At 41.0% G+C, this 24,436-nt stretch overlaps 1 protein-coding gene across 1 annotated transcript in view; it reads right to left on the minus strand.

Moving 5' to 3' along the window:
- PKHD1 (PKHD1 ciliary IPT domain containing fibrocystin/polyductin) overlaps positions 1–24,436 on the minus strand; it is a 265,896-nt gene that overhangs the window by 49,555 nt on the left and 191,905 nt on the right. The window contains exon 58 of the mRNA XM_086461672.1: positions 23,750–23,910. Within this exon, the coding sequence (XP_086317798.1) occupies positions 23,750–23,910 (161 nt within the window). The remainder of the gene's footprint in view (positions 1–23,749; positions 23,911–24,436) is intronic.

A 24,436-nucleotide genomic window follows, 5' to 3' on the forward strand; every position in this document is an offset into this window, starting at 1 on the left:
GTGGAAGCGAAGGAAAGGACAGTCTAGTCACCTCCTAGTTGTTATCTTCCTGCTGGAAATGAGCAACAGATTGACAGCAGCTGGATTGAGACGTGCCTACTCACTGCACCTTAATTAATACAGGGAGGATGGGTTTGGGAGGATTGGAGTCACCGCAGGAGCAAACCTGGGAGTAATTTCCTGTCTATACTCAGCTAGTATCTCTCTGGGCTGGTGCAGCTGGACTCAACTTTGATCTTCAATAGTCAGTTGTAATCTTTGAGTTCAGTGAGGTTATGGCCTCATGTAACTGTGGGAAATAGCCTGATGCATGACGCCATCAAGTAAGCCCTCTGCTCAACCCATCATGCCTGGTCATCCTCTAATCAAGATGCTCTGAGAAAGAGCGAGTGAAATGTGTGTGTGTAAAGCCTCACAAAAACAAACCAGCTGTGGAAATCCTTCTTACAGACACACTGATCAAATACAGGAGCAGGAGTGGAATGAGATAAGGAGTGGCTCCACCACCAGGACTCTGCCACTAGTGGGTTTTGGAGAGGACAATCTGTTGCCTGCACTTGACTTGGATGAGAACTACGAATTTGAGTGAAAACTCTTCCTGTTTCTTTTAAACATACAGCATGGTGTGCACAGAAACATTTGGTCTGAGCACAGGCTCAGAGACAGACAGGGCTGATCCACAGCAGACATGAATGCCATGAGGAGTCAGAAGCATAGGCTAGGCCTGTGTATAAATGCACCCACAGACAGCAAGAGCAACAGGAACATAAGGTCAGTCCTCTTGGTAGGAGCCCAAGCAGGTCCAGTGTCATGAACACCACCTCAGCCAACATACTTTTGTGCACAAGCACGCAAGGGACATGTCAGGAACACCTCTGCCAGCCAAGGTGGAGGCAGAGCTGATGAAAGAGACAGACACTGCCACCCAGCCTAAGAGCTGCCCTCACAAGGACCAAGGACATATCTTGGCCCTGTTTTTCTATCTCCCTCCCTCTTTAGATGTTCCACCAGTGGCTTTTTTTCTGTGGAGAGGAGTCCATTGAGCATCCACAACAGAAAAGACTGAAATTATTGTGCCCTCTCATCTGAGGCTTTCTTTGTATCTCCTGTCTGTTTTGCTCCATGATGTTCATGCTAGCATTTGGATTTTCGATGAAAAATCCAGTAGATCAAGCTCGTTATCACCCTTTGCCAAGTGACTCGGGAGCAATAAGCACACCTGAAAAGGGAGTAGAGGGCTGAGCTGATGCTTTCTGGCCTGAAGACATGGGGACATGCAGGGGCATAGCCAGCGTCAGGCTGAGTGACTCCAGAATGCAGTGCCGTTACAAATAGCGCTTTGCCTGGAGGTCCATCCAGTTGAATTAGAGAAAAAAAGAACCATTAATTAACTTGACTTAAGAGAGGGCTGATGCAGGGCAATGTGACCTTTTCTCTATGTCACATGCCACACGGATTTTAGCCTCCCTCTGATGCTTTGTCACCGCCAGTCCTTGTTTTTTAGATCACTGGATTGCAGGGGGGTGATGGTGACCAAAGGGATTGGGGCGGCAGGAGAAAAGAAAGAGATGGCTTCACTGTTTTGGTGGTCTGTACATCAGAGATGGCAGAATGCCATTACACATCTACCATCTCTTACCTTGCAATGTAAATATATGTACATATATATATATATATATATGCATACTTTATTTCAGGTATTACAAACACATGACGTGTACATTCAGTTGATACACACACTTAAGGTAGTTTTGGCAGTATTTTACAGAAAAACTAAGAACGGTGTCAGTTTACAAAATGGAGAATAGAATTATTTAATGACGCTCAACTTTTGCATAAATGTGGTAGCAACAGAAGGAGCTTTCTGCAGCTTCCACCAATCAACTCCATGCATTGTTAGAATAGCCTAAACTACTTGACATTTGTCACTGAACTAGTCTACATCAGTGATGGGAGGGAAACTGTAGTTAGCCCCAGTGCAGGCTGATGAGATTAAAGAGACATTGGGTGAATATATTAAAGGCTTGCAGCAAAGAACCTCCCCTCTCTTTGGTTTCAGTACACATATATACTCTCTGATGCAGACGATTTCTGTTCTGGAGTCATGTAGGTTCATAAGTGAACCTGCATGCCTCTAACCTGCTGTGAGGTTTCCCTCTAATATCCCTGGGGTCAAGACATATGGCTAGGTCTGCTAGTCTCTCCATGGCTGGAAACAGGCTGAAAACCAGGGCTTCTGAGGCCTTTTCAGATGAAAAGTCACCTCGTTTTGGGGTGTAGTCAAACCTGGTTTCTAACATGTCATTTCAGCTTTGCCAAACAGAAGGAAGGACAGTGCTGGGGTCAGGAGCACACATAAGTCAGGGATGGCATGTCAGTCCTTCAAAAACACAGACACAATCTTATTTTAGGATATGACGAGCTTTGTTATTATAAAATGATAACTTGAAGCTTAGGGTATTTTTAATAGGTTTTGGCTGAGGGTTGTTTTTTGTTGAAAACTAGGCGTTTAACTGGGTTCCTCGTGGAAGCAAGACTTACGCAGTTGCACCATGGATGTGTTCCTCTACCCATGCCTTCATGTAGCCTAGCATTTTTTTGTTCACTCACCACTTTCACTTAAAGGAGTTAGAAAAGATATCTTAGAAACATCTTTCTAACCCTTCCATCCTCAAGTCCTTAAGCTGAAGGAAAAGCATCTTTCAGAGCTTTCAATTTCTTCAACATCAATCAGTCACAAAAGACAAAGCCATATGAAATGACAGTTCACAATTATTCATGCTTATAGGACCATTCCTAGTTTGGAAAATTAAAAAAATTCACATCAGTAGTAAATTTTCTGATTTTTTAAACAGTGTAACTATTTTAAACTCATTAGTTGTATCTAATTTCAAATAATATTTATGGGACTGCTATCTTTGCATTCCTTTTACTATTACCTTCAATGAAAAAAAGAATGATAAAGAAAGATGAAACAGTTCCTTTAAACACAACGATGAACTCAAATTCGCATGTGAAATAAAAATAAATGGATTTTTCTAGATAAAAATGGAAAAAAAATAATTTTATCTTAGAAACTTGAAGAAGATTTTAAAGAAAATCCCACCTAAAGTAAAATTAAACAATTCTACGTGTTGACACACTACACAAAACACAGAGTCCACAGAACGATTGAGGCAAAGAATCAGAACCACTGCCGTGTCGCCCATATATTTTTACTTTTCACATCATCTGCTAGATTGGAGATATCACAGTGAGTCTGAGAAGGTTTCAGTGATAGCTACCTGCTGTCAGGAAATTTCAGTCAAAGATGCGTGAACCTCTCTTCTAGGTAGCATTGGAAAACACAACCTTGATGCCTAGTGGCATCTTCAGAAGGCCATGGTTTTGCATTATTATATTTTCATTTACCAAATTACAATGGAGTCTTACAAAACCAGTTCAAAGAACATCTCCATTGACCACATGGAAAATAATCTCCATGCAATTCTTTCTTTCTGAAAGTCCCCTAGGTCTGGCTTCTTATCTATCTTACATGTTTATACGTTTACCATCTAAGTCTGAGCTTGACTTCATCTAAGAGAAGTCAGCACCTTGCAAGGGAAATTTATGCATCTTAGACACCAATTTTTGGGTGAGATAAATTATTTTAGTTATACTCTTTTGACTATAACTTGAATCTTTCGATAAAAAAACCCCTCTAACCCTAATCTAACCCTCACCATGACATTCAGGATACATCTATGCCTTCTCTTTAGCACACCACAAGGACTCCCTCAAGACCTGACCCACAGCCCACAGCAACAATAAACCGGCAATTACAGCCACCAGGAACAAGAGAAAACCAACTTTCAGAGCACATGTGACGCAGTGAGCCTCAGTCTGCCTGAAAGCTTTGCAGACGGTGAGGCATACCTGGACTGACTGTCCATGGGTGACTGCGGGTACCTCTATATTGCCATCATCTGCCTGTGTGGTCTGTGCGGAGGTGAAGGGTGGATGGATCTGGGACCTCACTGAGCCCTGAATTTCTCCACAGATCCTTCTTTGAGAGTTGTGTCAACACAGACACTGAGTTCAGAGGTGCAAGGTTTCATACTCTGAATGTGAGATTTTTTTGACCACACTGTTGAAAAAGAAAATACAAGGAAAAATCACTTCCCAAATTCCATTGGATAACATTGGCAAAGAAAAACATGTCAATGTTATACCCACATATAGCTTAGGTAAAGCAAAAATAATCAGAATGCCTTAAAAAATGCTTGTCTATGTCCCATTAAATCACTGTGGCTTAAAGTATTGAAGTTTGGTTTTGAAACGTTTCTCAATGAAATCTATGTTTTTATCTCAGCAAAAACACTCCCATCTTACTAAACAAACATGATGTGATCAGCAGTGGACCTCAGAAAAACCTCCCACATCTCATTATCCCTCAGTTTAGGTTAGGGCTTTTATAGCTCAACTTCATAATTCAACCACAGGATCAGCACTGTTCCCCTCTGCCTGAGCCTTTGCAGTGCTAATATATTATTTTTGTAACATGAAGAGCAAAGAAAAGGAATATAACATGTTCTTGCGGCAACAAGTTAATTTTGATTTAACCTTCCAGTGCTTGACATTGCAGGCACTAACATCAAGCGAAACACCAAGAAAACAAGCAATAAACCCTTACTCAAGCAAAAAGTCTCATGAAGGTGCTCGATGCACTGTTTCCTGCAACACAAAGCGTTCCCTTCTCAATCCTGTTATTCCCTTTTCATGCCAAGGTTTATTCCCTTTCCATGCCAAGATGGATCCTATCAGACCTGCTAACCATGAAACAGCTAACTTGTGAAAAGAGGTCTGAAGCTGACTTGTGAGGACTTTCACCCTGAGAGCACTGGAGGATAGAGAGGAAAGCCCTGTATCCAAGACCAGACCAGACACAGTAAGTCTTCTGGCTCTGCCATGGACTTGCTCAAAACCCACAGACGCTGCTGTGCTTCAGCTTCCCCTCCCACCCTTTGTTTTACCCATCTAAGGCTGTAAATTCTTTGCAACAGGATAATCTCTGGCTGCATGATGGTGCCTAAGGTTTCCAGTCCCATTTGCTACAGCTCTTCAAGAAATACACAGAGACTGAGGCACTCCTGGGGATAGTAGGATAAAGAGGAGCTGCGTGCTAAACTTTTGCTTTTGCAGTTCAAGCAATCCAGCATTAAGATTGTTCACCTGGTGGTACAATCCACTTTTATTTCTTACTTCAAAACTTCTTTTTCTCCTAGGCCCTCCATCACACCTCTGCTAATAAGTTCAAGCTCTTGGACATATGTAACTGGTAGAAGTTGTGTTACAAAGAAAGCTCTCAAACAGAACACCTCTAGGACTAAACCAGAAGTATTTATTGCCCTCTTATCTTAGGCCTCATTTTTTTCCTTTGCGGATCTCAGACATCTTCCCCAGACACTCCAAATCAGAGACTGAGATTTCCAGAGTGACACAAGGAATTGTGTGCCTGTTATCTGACTCCTAATGAAGATATTTAAGGTTTAGACATACCTTTTCCCAGGGAACATTCATACAGTCTCTCGCCAACAGACCCAAGATCACCCCAACTTCACTTCTAGATGGTCACAACTGAGGCAGCTGAGCTTAGCCTGGCACTGAGCCCTAGTGAACAGGTTCCATGCTGCTTGCAAAAGGTCACACAGACAACTTTGAGGAAGGATCTGATTTGGCTTTGGGTTAGGTCTATTGGGTTGTTTTGGATTTTTTCTTTCTTTTTTTTTCCCCCTCTGAACTCTAGCCTAATTTTCTCAAAGAGAGGCACCTGAAAAAAGGGACGTTGCTTTTCGAAAGACCTTCAGCACATCTGCCTCTCACTGGAGCTAATCAAAAGACAATATTATTTTCCTAAGCAGCCCCCAAACTGTGAGTGTAAAAGCATACAAATTCAACGTCCACAAAAAAAGGAATAAGATAATAATCCTGGACAATGAGAAAATTACACAAGTTCACTTTCCATGTCAATATGCATTTCCCTTTAAGAATTTCCATTTCCCTTTAAGCAATTCTATTATTCACACATAGCATTTCTAATCATTCTTTCAAGTGTTTCTATGTAACTTATCAGGGTTTAATGAATGCCAGAATAAGCACTAGAGGGAAAATCCACATAACTGGACAGTAACCCAAAGGTTTTAACAAGACCTCTACATTTTTCTTTTTTAATATAATCTTTATTCAAGCATTTTCTGCTTTGATCAGAAAGATGGCTTTTTTATTGGTATTATTATTGACTTTTTCCCACCCACTCTCTTCCATAATCCACCATCCCATAACTTGTGAGCCCTCCAGGGTTGCAGTAAAGAGTTATTAGTTACAAAGGGCTGCTTTGGAAACATAACCTGCAAGTAAAATCAGTCAAAGTAAACAAGTTAGCTTCTATACCGCCTTCGACTGAATCAGGCCCTACATTCACTTTGCAGAGAGAACAGTTAAAAAAAACCTGCAAACAACCAATGTTGACACATTAATATGTTAGAGAACAAGAGTGACTTATCTAGTGTGCCATACATGGATGTATTATTCGCTATTAATAGTATTGCCTAAAAATGACCTTGTGCCCAGAAGTTGTCAAGTCACACAAATTCTGGGACACCTCCTAGGAGGTTAGAATGGCTAAAAGAGTAGCTGAGACAAGATATATCAAAGAATATAAAAATAATTGAATCTACTTTTGGGTCAAACCGTCCTTGAATGGCTGCTTTGGAAGACATGGATATGAGAAAAATAGTCAGTCTATAAATGTTTAACATTCTTCCTAAAGTAACCACCACCTTCAACAAGACACTGGAAACATGCTAAACCTTAAACCTGTTTTTTTAAGCCAGTTTTGGAGTTCTGTAAGCCTCCTGTTTGCACGACACTGTTGAGGGCAGCACTGCGCTTGTACTTGAGCTCTGGCTGGTTTGGGGTTCTTTTCTCTGGAGTGCTAAACATACATACGTAGAGTCAGATCTTTTCTCCAGAGACCCTTGGGCTTTCCAATAGCAAGGCTTGTTTCTAGTTATGCGTGGTCACTGACTTCCATTGGGCTGCCTTTTCACTTCAGATACAAATTTAAGTGACTGAGGAAGTGTATCTCCTTGGGCCCTAGAGAGGCAACAGAGAAAGAGCGTTTCCCTCCCTGCACAATGATCTAAACCAGCCACCTGAAGCAGACTGCACAGGGAGTTGGACAGAATTACTTCTCTAAAGCTGACTTAAATGTCTTACTCTGTGGTTTTGAACAGTAAGGGAGACATCATAAAATTTTCCTGCGATGAAAAAATTACTTTTATTATTTCTACTTACACCTCAAGTAATTTTTAATAAAAACATGTAACATTTAGAGCCAGAGAGCTGGAAAAGTCCTCAATAAGTGACACAGCCTATTCCTCTGACCCACAGCAAGCTGTGCTTTACCAGGTTTCATTCCTAAAAGGTCCTACTATTTCTTTATTTCTTAACTCCCTCTCCAGAGATGGAAAAAGTCAGCTGTCCCCATCTCCTAGGGCACAGCCCAATGGAAGCCCAGCCCTGCTCCAGCGAGAAGTACGCTTTTCCTGCGACCACTCCTCAGAGTGAGATGCGGACAGCAGGTTTAAGTAATTTGTCACAAGAAGGAGCAAATCACTAGCAGAGGTCCAAGAAGGGCCAAAGACTCTCCTCAGCTATTGGGGAAATTATTTTTATCAAGTGTCTTCTTCAACTGATTACTTATCCGATAAAACCTAACCTCTAGGTCTTTCATATTTATTTTTGGTACAACCCTAAACCCAGTTGGCACCTTTGATTAGCTAATGCTATAATTTCCTATAAGTATCACGGCGTGAAAAAAATAGCATTCCTGCAATATGGGCCCTATAGGGATGAAATTTCATTTTCAGTACAGTTACTGTTGCATCCTAGGGAGCATAGGAAGAAAACAACGAGGCAAACTTACTCCAGTTTTGCAATGTGTTTATTAATTTCAGAGAAATCACCGCAGGAACAAACTTTATTAGTGAGTAGGAGGATGTTTCAGGAACAGAGCCTGACTGAAAATAATCAGCTCCCTTTAATTAATTGCATACAGTTTTATTGCATAACTGATGGTTTTAAACCTTGGCCAATTAGCTTGTCAAACACAGGAGTTAAATTCTCTATTGGTCTCTCAAGTAAGGTCTATGCCAAAGCTTTAATTCAACTTGCCTTATCCAAGCAACCAGAAAATAGGGCCTCTTGAAACTGAAATTAGTGGGCAGTTAACCAGAACTGTAAAAAAGGATAGAAAAGACAAAGGAAAAAAAACAATGACACAGAAGGCCCGAGCAGGGCCAATATCTGACTTGGGTCTGTGACCCCCATTCTGGGGTAGATTACAGTTGCAAGGTTATCTCATCTTGACAAACTATTTTCTAAGACAGGTTGAGGTACTGTTGCCAGTTTAATGTGCCTGCAACACAGAAGAAAAAAGAAAAAAAACCCCCACGTTTTCTTTGCAAATAAAAATTATTCCAGAACAGCTTATGGTGCTTCAGTCTGATAGCTGCCTCACTAACTGCGTGTCTCTTTTCCCAGCAACTGGAGAATGCAGGATGATTTCATAATCATATATATTTGTATACTAAAATGAATATAAAATTTTGTATGGTAAGTTAATAACTATGTTCCTGGCACGATCTTAGACTGAGTATTCAGTGTAACTACCCCAGATGAAAATATTTATTTTCTTAAACACAATGTCAGTGAATTGACTTTTTTCCCAAAGCACTGATCTGTTTCTCCAAAAATGCATTAGAACATTAATATGTTCTTTTCGACTATTTTAACTAATAATTACATAAACACTCATGCTACGTGCCCTGGGAACCTGAAGGTGCTCATTGTGTCAACCACATCGCTTTAGACTTGGTAGAGTGATGACATCCATATCAAAGACATGCTTTACAAATGATGATGTGGCATGTTTTGGCTCAGTAATCATCTTGTGAAAAGTTGCTTTTGGGTATACCAACTGCTTGGTCCAAGCTTAGTCAACATTTGCAGCTTCATGAGCTAAACTGCCCTATTGAGTCCTTGTCCTGAGAGCACTGTAGCTGGAACTGAGATGGATGGATTCTGCACTTACTGCTTTTTTTCGGTACGCACATCACCCAGACCACATCTACACTGGTGAGCAAACATTGTTAGCATGTGATCTCACACATTGGCCCACGATCACCCTTACACTTTGACCATTAGTACATTTCCCAGAGAAGTTTTGGTCCCTGCCACCAGCACTCTCCAACACCATGCTCAGGCACGGCTGGATCCAAGCAAGGGGGCAAATACTATGGGGGCGTGAACAAGGTCAGGGTCAAGTGGTTTGGTTTAAAAGACTTGTTTAGAGTTGCTGTGTTACTCAGATGGGTTTCAGTAACCACCTGTGCTGCGAGACCTTCCTTTCTTGTCCTCCGGTCCTTATTCATCCCACATGTTTCAGTTTCTCCAGGAGATAAGGCACGGTACTTTTATACAAACATGTGGTACTACACAGCCCTGAGCCATCTCCAGAACAACTGCATTTGAGTCAAAACGCTGCTTGAGTCAAAACTGCTTGCTCGTTACTGTGATCATGTAATGCAAGACTGTCAAAACCTAAAAGCACAGCTAGGAGAGCAAGGCAAAGTAAGGTCATACAGGCAAACATCTAAGTGCTTGCCTGCTTTAGTAATGCCACATGGACATTGTTAATTACTGGTATGTAATTTTTCCCAGTGTTTCACAGGAGCCTCAAACTAGTTTGAGATCACGTCATACCAGATGCTACATAGACACTTCTTTAGTCCCAACACTGAAAATGTGAAGAGCCATCACAAACCAATGAGTGTAGGAAAAAAACATTAACCTTATTTCACAGGATACTCAAGTGACTCCTTCAAAGTCACAGGAGAAGGTTTTAGCAGGGTTCTGCAATGAACTCAGACCTGCTGGGTGATTTTGCAGTAGCAGGCTGTTTCCCTGTCACTCTCACAACAAATCACTCCTCGCGTGCTGATGGTTGAACCTGCTTGGTCCTGTGACGCAAGTCTGCCAGCAGTGAAACCTCTAGCACTGCATCTTGTAAACCAGGAGGAGGCTTAAATTGCCCTGTACGGATAGACCTGAGATTACTGTGCCCACAGCTCAAACTAGGACCATGCCCAACTTGAATTGTAACCACTGTAGCATGGGAACGTGCCCATCCTAGCCAGTCCTACCCTTCTGTGTCTCTGTGACACAACTTTTGGTTCAGACCTGGCTCACGCCCTGCCAGCCTGGACCCAGACAGACAAGTGTGAGTTTGCTTGGAAGAAGCCACGTCAACATGACCAAGGTGTGATGATCCCCACAAGAACTTGTCTTTCAGTCCTGCTTTCACATCACTGTCTTCAAGCCACAAGGCGGTATTTTCCCTGCTTTTCTCATGGTTCTTTTAAAGGACTGAACCAGTGTGGAAAAATTAAAGATGCTTTATCTGAAACATCCACGAAGGAAATCCTGTGTCTCTGATGAACCTGACTTCCTCAATTTCCTGTTTGCTGCACAGCTGTCTGCATTGGAAGGGTCTTAGGGACATTTTTTTGGACATATTTGTCTACCTCAGTTGGAAGCCAGGCTCCATGAGTTAGAACATAAGGGTCTATAATCTTTAAGAAAAAAAAAAAAAAAAAATTCACAGTGAAAACAGAAAGAATGAAAAGAAAACAAACCAATAAAGAATCTATCCTGTCATAACATTTGAGGTTCTGGTATTTGCTGGCCTTGGAGTAGGTTCAAAATAAATGAAGGAAATGTGTATTTCATTAAATGCTAATATTTGGAAGATAAGAGGGAAAAAATGATGAAATGCTTCCAAGCGCAATTGTGAGGACAGTGCCTGCATGTGTGTACAAACACACATGCTTGCATACACACAAATATACCGTTGTGATTCTCCCAGATTCAGAATATGGCTACGTAGGAAGTATTGCAGGGGAAGGAAAAAAAGACTTATTTTCCCAAGGCATTGGCATGAGATGGCAAGGGGTTTTTCACTTCTCCTTCCTCATCTCTTCAGAATTGCAGTTGAATCCCTCCACAAGGATGCACTCATATCTTATAAGTAAAGTCATTGAGACATATATGGGTGTGGATAAAAAACAATCGATCCTACACAAAGTAAACTGTGCTAGGTGCCCTAAGAATGAGGCTGGTTAATCAAAATCTAACCCAGTTGATGGCATACTTGTTGATGGTTAAACTTTGAGGTCTCTTCTCCATTCCACCACAGATGACTGTGCAATCCCTTGGCTCATAACTTGACCTACTCTGTAAAGTCAGGACATAACACATGTTTACCTCCTAGGGACACAGTGCCTTGGGCTGCTATAAGGGTCATGAAGTGCCCAGAATTCTTTTGTTAATTAGCAGACGCAATGTAAGGGAACTAGAACATGGGATTTAAGGCTTCAAGTACTCAGGTATTTTGAAGACAACTGAAAAAAGGAAAGCATTGAATATCTGTGCTTCAAACAATGCAGCAGAGCAGGAATAGAAATTTTCACAAGCAATAGCCAAAGCTTATATCTTTCACAGCATATCAGAAGATAATGAATCTCAGTGGTTTATTTTCATAGATAGAGCTGAACACAGGTTTTTGTGGGGACTGCGTATAGAAAACATTTCATTGGTCGCAGAGTTTTTTCCCTGCTAACCTTCAATCTTTTACTGCAAGTCCAAAGGTTCTAGCGTTTAAAGATTTGTTTTCAAACATACACCCAAAAGAAAGCTTCATTTTGTTCTTTGCAGCTGAACCATTTCTGAGCAAACCTGCAGACAAAATCTTACCCCAGGCATAATCTAGCATGGGAAAAGAAAGGTATCAGTTGTAGCAAAAAACTTAAAAGTATAGAGTATTAAAACATAAAATTAAAATCAAATTTAAAAGTATAAATAACTGAAAAACAGGGATGATGATGGAACATGTTTCGATATGGGCTGTCAAACCATGGCTTGCATGGAATTTGGTGGTACCCTTGTGTAAAAGCAATTGATCCACGATAACCTCCTTGTAGGCGGACAACACTTGCCAAGGGACTGACTAAATGCCATGGTCTAGGTTTCAGGTAAAGTTATAAGGCATCAGGGAGACAGTTTTGTTACTGATTGGGAAGGCTGTGAAGGTAAGAGGTTTGGCATTAGACCCCTGATTTGTGGAGAATGTGATAAAAAGCAGAAAGGGCAGAAGAAGTGACAGAGAGTAAAGAGTTTTGTTTTGGAGACAGGAGGATCTTGGGGGTCCTGGGAGATAGAGGAGATAAGGGGTCTTGGTTTGCGGAGGTAGAACAGTGTGTTGGGGCTGGGGATCTTGGACAGGTCAGGCAGAATGAAAAAGTAGAAAAGGAAGGGAGTTGAGATTGGAGGTCCTGGAGGCCATTGGTGATGTGGAGGCTAACTTTGTGTCAGAAGATTTCGACTTTCTTGTGCAAGAACTTGGGCTTCATCAGAACTGTCCCCACTTCTACCCCCTCCAGATCTCCCCTCTTTTTATGCAGCATGTAACACAGCACTCGACATCCAGATGTGCTGGATTCGAGGAGACTTTCAGTGTGTTGTGTGAAACAAGCATTACCAAAGCCCTCTCAGCATCTCCAACACAACATCCCACCCGTGTTCCCCTTTTCCTTATACTGGAGATTATTGAGTAACTACAAAACAATTAATCCCTCACCTTCAGAAGTATTGTCTGCCCAATATGAACATCTCATGCATGAATGGAAAATATTACAATCCCAGTTTGACAACTTCAGATAGAATGGAGGAGTACTAGATTTATGTTAGTATAATTGAGGGAGAATTTGTCTTAAATATTTCTGAATTATTCACAGTGATTAAAGCTGACAAAAAATTTATTCTGGAAGTTGAGTTTGTATACAGTTATTGAAAGAAAACAGGTTTGATTAAAATCAGGCTCTGTCCTATCCACCACCCCCACCCCACCCCAACCCCCTGCAAAAAACAAAAGAGGAAAACAACAATTATTTTTCCTGAATCATTTTGAGTGTTAAACACATCTTTTTTTTCCATGGAAAAAAAAAAAAATATTCTCAAGAAACTCTAGTTGGAAAAGAGTTTCTGTCTGCTTTTTTATTCACCAGTGTTTCCCAGAAGAAAAGAAGCATTTATATCTCATAATTCAGAAAGCTTGCTAGTTTTCTCCCTCATGCTCTGATAAGGGAAAAAAAAAATCTTGCGTTTTTGGTTTTTGATCTGGTATCATCTGAACATCTTAAATGTTCCAGGTTTATATTTTCATGTTTTTGTAGTTACTCAATAATACAGAATCACAGAACAATTTAGGTTGGGAAATATTATTGAGTCCAAGTGTAAACCTGGTACTGCCAGGTCCCACTAAACCCATGTCCCTAAGTGCCACATTTACATGTCTTTTAATGCTACAACAGAGAAGTGTCAGGAGTTAAAGAAACCAGTTTCATTGGAAGGGGAACCAGTGCTTTACTACAGAGCTATGGCTGGATTCTCTGGTGCGTACCAATGAGCAATTTTTTTTTACTTTAATGGAGACACAAAACTAGAGTTTCTAGCCAGAGAACAGTTGTTGGTGTTCAAGAAATGGACACCAAGGGATATCCCCATTTGAGGGGACAGAGGGCTTCACTCATGGCTTCTTTCTTCCCAGACCCCAATATTTTTTTAACCTGTAGGAGTCTGTTATCTTCAATAACTTATCCATCTACTACTTTTGATTGAAATCAAAAACGGGTTAAAAATTACTGGTTGGGAAATGGCACACACATACATATGCGCATACACTGAATGATTACATAAACCTCAAGCTTAAAGAAAGCCATCCTAAAAAAGAGAGAGAAACATGATGTGTTAACATCAAGAAATTGACTGCGTTTGCCAGGTTAGCTGATATGCTCTTCTGCAAAACTCAGGGATGGGATCCCTTGGGTGTCAGTCCAGTAGATCTCTGTTGTGCTTATTCAGAAACGTGGCTCCCACAGGCTGCCCAGCACCCTCTAAATGGGCTAAGAAAGCTGCTTTGCTATCCACAGGCCTTGATCAGTCCCACAAAGAGAGGAAAAGATGAAAGGAGAGAGATATCCCTTGGTGTTTGTGCCTGCTTCTCTTTCAAATGGAATTAATGGTGGTTTAATGGGGTATGAAAGGATGTTTTACTGGAAACAATGAGGAACAATTGTCTAGCTCACGTTTCATTTCACAGGTCATTATTGCATTAAGAAGTAAATCGACCAAGTCCGGTAAATAACAGTCTGTGTTTTGCCCAGAGCTTCAAACCAACAATCTTAGCAGTCACCAACTAATATCTTTGTCATTTTTAACCCTTGCAGGGATCTGCTGGGGGCTAAACAATTACAGTCTTCACCCACCCCTAGCAGGTAAGCATTATTCATTTTATTTCTCATCCCTTCTTCCTGCAAACCCCACGAGGCTGGGTTTTTGCATTATTGTTTTGTTTATTAGCCAACCTAGCCAACTGTGTGTCTGGTGGCCTTGAAAAACAACACATATTTTAGTGACTGCTGCAGGCGTCTTTAAACAGGCTGCTTCCTCTGCAAAATTAATTGTTGCAAAATGCAGTGCTTCCTCCGTAAAGCTCTGCAAACTAACACTCAGCAGTTTGGTTGGATTATAGATATGCCTCTAAAATCTAAGGAAAACAATATAGTTATACTTGCAGGATGCAATTCACTTTTCTTTTTTTAATTGCATAAACACAGCCATCTTGTCTCCTTAAAGGTAACAGCCATCGAGCCTAAAGAGGCTGTACGATGTAGGCTGCTCTCCTCAGTGCTGTCCCTGACTCGCTCTGAAGCAGCTCACTTCTACACTTTCTTCTGTTTCTCCTGAAGCCTTCCGGCTTGACTATTAATATCAGCGGCTTTTTCCAGAAGGTACCAAAAAAGTTTCTGCATGGTATCTAGTAGTATTAAAACTCAACTACTGACTCAGATCCGTGGACACCACTGAAGGAAGGATGATAAATAGGAGTGAAACAGTGCCTCAGGGGAAAAGGCATGATGTCTGAGCTACTCACCTTTGAAGAGGGGTCCCATGTAAGGGACCTACCTCAGTTTTGGTTCCCTGGTGCTGTAAACTCTGCTCAGACCCTGCACACCATTTTCCATGGGAGTAACTTCTACACTTACATATTGCACAACCTTTCAAGCTCATTAACATTCCACAAGAACAGGCAGACTGGCTGAGAGGGACCAAGTGCATGGGTTGGGAGAGAATCTCTCTGCACTAATTACCTCTCTAGTAGTCATACTTTGTCTTCGTCAGCAGTATTTAGAAAGTCCTAATTACCAGACCTTGCTACTACAACATCCTGGCCTTTGGACCCATAAATCACTGTCAGACCTCAAAGGTTCCTGCAGACCACTAAGCATCCTTACAGAATTTTGAAAACACGTCCAGAAAGGGCCTTCTGAAGTTATTTGTTCCATCCTCCCCCTCTTCAGGAAAAGATCAGCTCTGTCTGGATCATCTAAGGATATTTGCATAACTTCCACTGACAGGGACTCCCCAACCCACTCAGGCAAGCTATCACAGTGCTTTTCTGTCTTTATTCTAACATTTCCTCCCCCACATCATTCATGTGTCTCCCACATCATTTCTTGATGAAATTTCAGCCTGTTATTCCTGATCCTATAGACTTGAAGAGCAATTTATTTCTCTCTACTCCACAGCAGTCTTCCATGTTTTTGAAGGCAGTTCCTAAATCTCTCATCCATCTCTTCTCCTCAAGACTGAGACACACAACTTTGCCAGCCATTCTTCATAGCTTCTGTTTTCCAGATGTCTAATGATTCTTTTCACCTTTAACTGTCAGGCTCCTAAATTAATCCATGAGTCATGTATGCATCAGTTACTCAGGTTTCATGGACAACCAGTGCTTTATAAATCACAACTTAAGAACCACTACACTGAAATAGTAGCCTCATCATGTCAATGATAAAAAGGCTTATGCTTGGGTTACAGACAAAATTTATATACAGAAACATAAGAGAGGTGGATATCACATCCCTAACCAGACTCCTAAATGAAGGTGACGTGTTGTTTTGGGGGCACTGAGCTATTTGTTAGCTCATAGGAAAACAAATGTGCTCTCCGAGATTTCACAAACTCTAAAAATGGTGTCATTTTTCTAAATAGCTTCTTAGATACAGGAGTTCAGTTTTGAAAATGACAAAGCTGTTGTTTTATCCTCAGGGATTAAGGCTAAAAGGAGAAGCCAAGAATTTCTGATGGCAATTGTAGGAGCAAATTATTAGCTGGCACGTCTTCAAAAAGGATTGCTATCCTAAGGGCCAAGGTTATCTCCCACAGTCAGGGACTTGACTTTGCAACATTTTTTTTCCAAATTTCATTATTCCTAATAAATACCTACACATATTTTACATTTTATGCAGCTGAACACCGGTGTGTGCCTGTTTAAAAGTACCCAAGGAATTTGGAGAAGAAGTAGAAAGGGTGGTACAAAAAGCTAAACTCCATTAACAACAATGAACGTGCAAAATGGATGGGTTTGCCCAAGGTTTTTTGGATTCATCATAAGAAAAGCATTTGATGTTCTCCATGGGAACAAGAAGGTAAAGTTTGATAGGCTTATACATTTGTACATGTATATATATATACACGTATATATATATGCATTTCTCTACAGTGATCACATGGACAATGGACAATGCCATTCATCTTATACCCTAGCTTCAGATTTTAGGAAATAACGTCCCTGAAAAAAGTAAAATACCTATTTTTTAGAGTCTAAGATACAGATGAGTTTGAGGGAAAGTAATTTATAGTATTTCAAAATGGAGATGTCATATGGCCACATCAGCCCCAATGCTGACCTAGTTTCCTAGATCTCCAACTCCGGTCTATTCCTCCATGATGTACGAAAACAAATTACGCAGAGGAGTGGAAGAGCTGTCCTCTAAGGCACAGTCTCTTGGTGGTATCCAGATGAACTGTGGGCTTTCTTTCTCAACTGATGGATTCACCACCCTCAGATTACCTCACTGAGCCACATTGCTCTCAGCTAGCAGAACCGAGTCTTTAGTTCAGTAGGTTCAGCCATCACACACCTGATGAGCCACCACACAGGTATCAAAGATACAAAAATAACCTGTTTTCCCTTTGGCTTATGTTAAATCTTGTTCTCCTATAAGCATCAAAAAAATCCTCCCAACTTTGTTCTTGACTTTGGTCTCAATTAAGTTCTGCTGAAATCTTTACCAGGGATGTGTTTTCAGGAAAATTAAGTAAAAGTTACAGGCATTTTCTGATCATATTAGGTTTGTTTTTCATAGAACAATAACTTGGTAACAGCTCTTTTAATGTCCTCCTTTGCCACTTTCAAGCCATTTTGCATGGGCCATTTATTGCAGAAAAAGCAAATTTCTATCTGTGAACAAAAAAAGAAAAAGCTTCAGAGGAAAACAATAAATGTTTCAGGCTAATATTGCATCTGCTTCCTTCCTTGCAAATCTATCAAACCTGCATTCTCTTCTCAAACATCTTTAATTACTACACATGATTATGCATAGCAGGTGTGGCTAATCATAGTCCTTGGAATATTAAATATTTATGGTGCAACATTTTCACACATCTTTAGCCCTAAATTATACTGGCAGCCTGCGTGTCAAAATTATACACTTCCTCAACAATTGCTCAAGAATTTTAGTCAAAAAAAACAGAAGAAAGAAGATTGTACAAAAATCCTTGATCCGCACTCCTGAGATCTGTTTACACATAGATCTGACATTTTATCTTATTTCTGAGGTAGCCGGCAAACCTCTGCGTACTAATTTATGACATTTAACTTCAATGTTGCATGATCTTTCAAAGATTTTACAATAGCTGTTGACAAAATTGAGTGTTTAAATGTCTGTGCAGTTTGCTCCAGACAAGCATTTACATATGAAAATACCTCCCCTTTTATGATATAGAAAATGTACTGATTACCTGTAGAGAGCAAGCAAGCCTATGGTAAGAATTTCACAGCTTTAGATTTGTCTAGGTTGAAAACAATATATGAAAATGTGGCCTCAGTTATCTGTTGGTCAGATAAAAAGACTAATTGTCCATAATGCACTAATCCTCTCACCAACAGATTCCTACTAAAGCTGACTCATTTTTTTAAAAAGTAAAATATTTCTTCATCTTTTTAGATAATAATAATTAAAAAGTCTGGGATTTTTTTTTGTTCGTTTGTTTAAAACCAGCCAGAATTTAAATGTTCAATAAAGTTCCAAAAAATGCTCCAGGTATGTTTTTTAATAAAAAGGTAGCATGTAAAATACACTTTTGGCTGATTCTAGTTAGTGCAACCATACTGTTCAACCTGTCTAAGCAGGATGGGATGCTTTTAGATTAAGAGTCTGGCTGTCAGGCTTTTGGAAGGATATGCATTAATTCAATGACTGACCTTGGGCAAGTCACAAATTCTGTCCTCTGCCTGGGAAACAAGTGTCAAAATATATGTCTATTCCACAGGGGTATTACAGACCTAAATTTCACTGATACTTCTACTGTAACCAAAGAACTTGCAAGGAGGTGCCAGGTTTTACTGTTTTAAGGTAGAAAATAAATGCAATTATTCACAAGAGATGCAAGGAGCACATAGTAGCAACGGGAAAAGTTTCATGTTAGCTAAATCCTATAGCCAAGAACTTCATGATCCTTCAGTACATCAGAATTACTCTGATGAGTAAAAGTGAGTAGAACAGGGACTCCATCAATTACCTTATCAAATTGCTCTCATGCATACCTCAGGATCGTTCCGCATCTCTTTAGAAACCAGCATGGAACTCATATTGGGAACTCTGAATTATAATTAACAACTTCATGATACATGGAAAGGCTATTCTTCTGGCCAAATCTGAAGCCATGCTAAAGAGGAAGAATCAGAATGGGAAGGACCCACTTTCGTATTTGCAAAAGATCACTGGGAGCTGCCTTTATGAATATGAACAGTCAAAGGCGCCTATCCTGAAGAATCCAATATTGTCTGGGAGGCCAGTCCGCTTTCATGATGGAATACCCTGACATCTGGAATCCTCAGAGTGTAATGTTTAACTACAAAAATCAGCTGAGATTGAAGGTCCATATATCAAGTTGCAATCTTTTGGATTCGCTTGGAAAGTGAGAGTCATAAAGAGACCCTAAAGTGGGTGGTGAGGTGTATGCATCAGATAGGCAAGCCATCTCAAAGAGACACCTGGACAGGCTGGAACAGTAGGCTAGCAAGAATTATATGAAGTTTAACAAAGTGCAAAGTCCTACACGTCTCACCAAAGAGCCCGTTACAGGAGTACAGGCTGGGATCTGTGTGGCTGGGGAGCAGCCTTACTGAAAGGGACCTGGGGGTCCTGGGTGACGACAAGTGAACGTGAGTTAGCAGTACGCTGCTGAAGAGACAAAGGCAAATCAGGTCCTGGGCTGCATCCACAGAGGCATTGCTAGGAGACATAGAGACATGATCATCTCACTCTTCGCAGTGCTCGTCAGGCCACACCTGCAGTATAGTGTCCAGTTCTGGTCCCCACAATTCAAGAGATGGACAAACTGGAGAGCATCCAAAGGAAGGCCACAAATATCAAAGTGCTGGAGAACCTGTCCTATGAGGAAAGACTGAAGAAATTAGGTCTTTTCTCTCTGGAGAAGAAAAGGCTTTGGGAAGACCTTATAGCAGCCTTCCAGTACCTAAAGAGGTCCTATAAGAAAGATGGAGAGGGATTTTTTACAAAGGCATGTAGTGATAAGAGTGGGATAATGGCTTTAAACTGAAAGAGGAGAGATTTAGATTAGATATTAGGAAGGAGTTCTTTACTCTGAGGGTGCTGAGGCACTGGAACAAATTGCCCAGAGAAGCTGTGGCTGCCCCCTCCTGGCAGTGCTCAAGGCCAGGTTGGATGGGGCTTGGAGCAACCTGGTCTGGTGGGAGGTGTCCCTGCCCATGGCAGGGAGGGTTGGAACTAGATGAGCTTTAAGGTCCCTTCCAACCCAAACCATTCTGCAATTCTATGATGAAAGAGGATGAAGGCTTTCTCTTCACAAGCAGCTACATGGAGAAGAAAGGGGCGACAGGTACTATTTGCACCAGGAGAGGTCTCATCTTGATAGAAGAAATAAATTTTTTACAGTGAGAACAATCATTTGCTGAAATAAACTCACTGGGGACATGGTAGAGTCTCCAACACCCGAGGTTTTCAAGATGCAATTGGACAGGGTGCTAGATAATCCCATCTTGGCTCCCTTTCCCAGAAAAGGTTGGATCAGATGATCTTTCGAGATCCCTTCTAACCTGGGCTATTCTATGATTCTATGATTCTGCAGCTCGAATTTCTTTAAAAAAATGCCTGAAACGTATCTGCCAGCAGGAAGAAAAAGTGTGTGTCTGCAGGCTCTAGTTTAAAAATTAAAAGTCTTGGTATCATCTCTCAGACATCTGTGTATCAGCCCACCTAACTTCTGCCCTTCAGGCGTCGATCTCTCTTTGTTCACTAGAGAGGACACTGGACATAATGGAAGTGGGATCAGATGAACCTTCTGCCAGCCTCTGGTCCTCAGCTACATTTCCACCAAGAGAAGACAACAAACTTCAATGCCTCTGGCCTTTGGCTGCTTTCAGATTACAGACATGAGGCAGTATGATAACAGAGTCCTATAAATATTGCAGATAGTGAGCAAATGGTTGAAACTTTAACTACAGAATGATCGTTCTATCAGCTTTCCTTTGTGGAGTAGGGGTTTTAACCTGAACACAGAAATCAGTTGAGTACCCAGACTATTCACTATCCTTCATTTCTTAGCTAGACACATTCAAGTTTATAGCTAATTCTGCTGCACAACTTGTGATTCTTATGTTTCCCGTATCGTGGTACCATTTAGTGCTCCAGGCCTGGCCCCAAGCTCTTTCGTAAGAGGTTTGGTATAGAGATGAATTTTGGGAGAAAAACATTTTGTCATCCAAAAATGGCACCTCAAAGAGATTAAAATAATTACAAATTCATGTTAAACTCATTAAATTGTTTTGGATAATTTGAAAAATGATACTGTGAAAGTTTCTCATAAATGATTTAGGAGGGGTGTTGGAAAACATTTAATTCTAAACTTTTGCAGCATTATATTTAAAAGAAAAAAAAAAAAAGATAAAAAAGTACCCTTAGAACAAAAAAATAATTATGCTTTGTTTGACTCAAACCCACTGTTGTTGTTGTTCCTTTTTCTTTTAGTAGAAATAGTAATAACAAAAATCTTGGATCTGTTCCTTCCTGGTGTTATTCTTCTGAATTCTGCAGTTTATCCAGAAAACTAAAACTTTGATTTTACCTGAACAATCCTGCTTCTACAGAAAGCCACAATAAAAAGACCTGGTCTGTGACCCAAAGAGCTGACACAGCAGGTAAAAGATCAGGCACACAAGAAGACAAAAGAAAAAAAGTGGGCACATGATTAAATATGCATTGCACGGCTTGCTGCTGCCCATGTGCAGTGGGCAGAACTCAGGAAGCCCAGGGGGCCTTCCTCGCCTTTTGATACACACAGAGGTATATATACAAATAATATATTACATATATTCTGTATTGATTACGTCTTCAATAAAAGAATTCAGAAGAATATCATGCTGAATGATCCCCTATTCCCGAGTTATGGCTCTCCCAGTCTCTTCCCTATAGTAATCTTCTAAGAAAATATCTTCCTGGCTGTTGTGTCCTTAAAATATATTGAGAGTTTTGGCTTGCTCCTGCTGGAGTAATTAGAATACCTAGAAATTCCTGAGGGCTAATAATTTCAAGCTGATTGTCCAAACTGGAAGTTTAAAGGAAATACATGTATGCATCTGGATAAAGGTGCATAAAGGATGTAGAAAGTCTCAAAGAAACTTGTGTCCATGAACTGTGACAATGGCAAGGATGTTGTGTAGCTACCTGAAAAGGCCGTCTCCTGTTTCTGTAGTTAGTCAAGCTAGCAGAACACTAACCACAGCATTGCAGTGCTCTGATGAAGCTGCTGGAGGTGGTCGGAGTTACTCAGGTTTAACAAGGATAAGTGGATACCTGAGAAGCTCAGCGGGTGGGTTTTGGGTGCCCAGATATCATAAGTACCAAATGCTCATCTGGATTCAGGAAAAGCAGAACTCCAAGGACAAAATTCTGCTCCACAGCATCATAACACTACCATCTTCACTGGCCTTGGAAGCACTGTCACACAAAGGGGGAATCTGGCCCCACAGGAGATCTGTGGGAGCAGGAAAGGTGAGCATTTTCTCCTATTTGTCTAGTGTGAGAGCTGGCATTGTGCTGTGCAAAATACTCGGTGCTACAACTTTCAAGAAGGAGAAGGAGGGGTAGCAAAGGGAAGAAGATGGCCAGGAATTCACCTTAGCATCAAGCTGTGCCTTTCCAAATGTCAGCCTCGAGAGGAAAGGAACCGCAGGTCAGAATGTGAAATATAGGGGAATTTAACACACAATTGTGAAGGGAGGGGAGGGGGGGGGAGTCCCCATTCATATCTGGGCAGCAAGAAGAAAACACAGCAATTTTGTTATAGCCTGAGAGGCAGGCAGCGTTTACCATGTGCTGTCACCTCCATTACATAAGGAGACAAACCCTGTGGAGTGCAGGTTGAACTGCCAGTACATTTTAGGTGGTGGGGATTCCTGGTATGCCTATGACTGTGTGCCAGTGCGTGCTAAAAATGGCACAAATCTAAAGAAAATCCAGGTTCTGTATGCAAAAGTAGGTATGCGTGAATCCGCAGGTGCTAAGTGGCAATGCTGCTAGGGTATTGGTGCTTGGATGTGGTTCATAATCAGGGCAGAAAAGGTAGAGTAAAAACCAGTGTGCCTGCATCTAGACAGCGCATTAATCAGCCCTGTAAGCAGCCAGTTAGAGCAGGATCCTTGGAGGAAAAGCCTTTACTGGGTACACATTAGACATTTTGTTTAAAGATTAAAGTTCTTGTGTTTAATCAGTTTTAGAGTGGGATGGAAAACAGGATTAATTACAGTCCCTTCCATCAGTCTCCCATACCACTGGAGCCACAAATGATGCGCCTTTTCAGCAAAATGGCCGCCATCAGCAGCAGGCGCAGGAAAAGCTAATTGTAATTAAAGAGTTTATTTGGAATCAGAGAGCAGAGTTTTAATCAGGATGAGAACGGACCCTTGCTGTGTGAACCTTCAGAAAGTGGTTACCAAGCAGAATGGGTCTTTTTAAACCAGAGACAGGGCTCTTTAAACTTCTGGAGTGGGTTTTCAGCTTGATTATCTCCTCAGTGGGGTATGGATGAAAATCCTCGCTGGGCCAATTATTGTTTTGCACTTACATAGAGTTTACATGGCATTTCTTACTTAATGCCCTCAGAGGACTTTGCAAAGGGCAGGTGAGTTCTGTTCTAGTCTTAAAATGGATGAATTAAACCCTGAAGGGGCTAAGAATGCCAGGCGACATGATTCTGCCAGAAGGCAAAGGGGTGCTGGTGGACACAGAACTGTGCAATGAGGCCCCCCAGACTTCTACAGTGTCATTCACGACATGCATCCTGGAAAGACATCACACAATTTGGGACCGCCACCATCTTGACCTCAGTTGTAGATCTCAGTGAAAGCCTGGGGTAAAATCATATCTCATGGATCAAATGTATGCATGACTTTGCAAGCACTCCAGACAGCACAGGCACTTACCAGCTTGCACAAAGAACTGTGTCCATTCAAATTCTGACTTTGGGAAGACAGAAACAGGTGGTTCTAGGTCTAGGACACCTCCATCCAAATCCTTGAAAAGGGCCTTCCTCGAGCCTTTGCATCTCTTCTCAGGGAACGTGGTATCCTCAGAGGTCTGTACACTGACAAGTAGGAGAGGTAATGTTATGAAGAAAAAAGGAAAAATATTGTTCTGTTTTTTGTAATTTATTTATTTACACTGGCAACAAACACTTCTCCGCGTACATGTGATGTCTTGGTATTTACTAGGTGAATGCACATGCCCAAGAAAAGAGAAAAATGAAAAATAAGCAAAAATGAATGAAACCTAAGCATACCAGTCGAGGTCTGGCATACTCTGCAAAGAAATTCTATAGCAATATTTATATTTTGGCATGTTTGTACCCAAACTGACAAAAAAAAACCCAAATCAACATCCTCTTTTTCCAAATATTAGCCGGATTTGGACAGAGAAAATTATCTTCTTTCCAGTATAACTTCTATCCACAAATGTCCTTCTCCCTTGGGTTTGTTTTGATCAGTGTGGACCATCATGGTCCTTAGAGTCAACTATACAGTTGCAGTTTGGGTATCTCTGGTTCCCTCTTGGCTTTCTTGATATGAGGAACTGTAGTGATGCAACCATCAACATCCATATGCCATTAATGT

This window comes from Leptosomus discolor, chromosome 2 (assembly GCF_034619465.1).
Source record: "Leptosomus discolor isolate bLepDis1 chromosome 2, bLepDis1.hap2, whole genome shotgun sequence".
Classification (NCBI taxonomy): domain Eukaryota; kingdom Metazoa; phylum Chordata; class Aves; order Leptosomiformes; family Leptosomidae; genus Leptosomus; species Leptosomus discolor.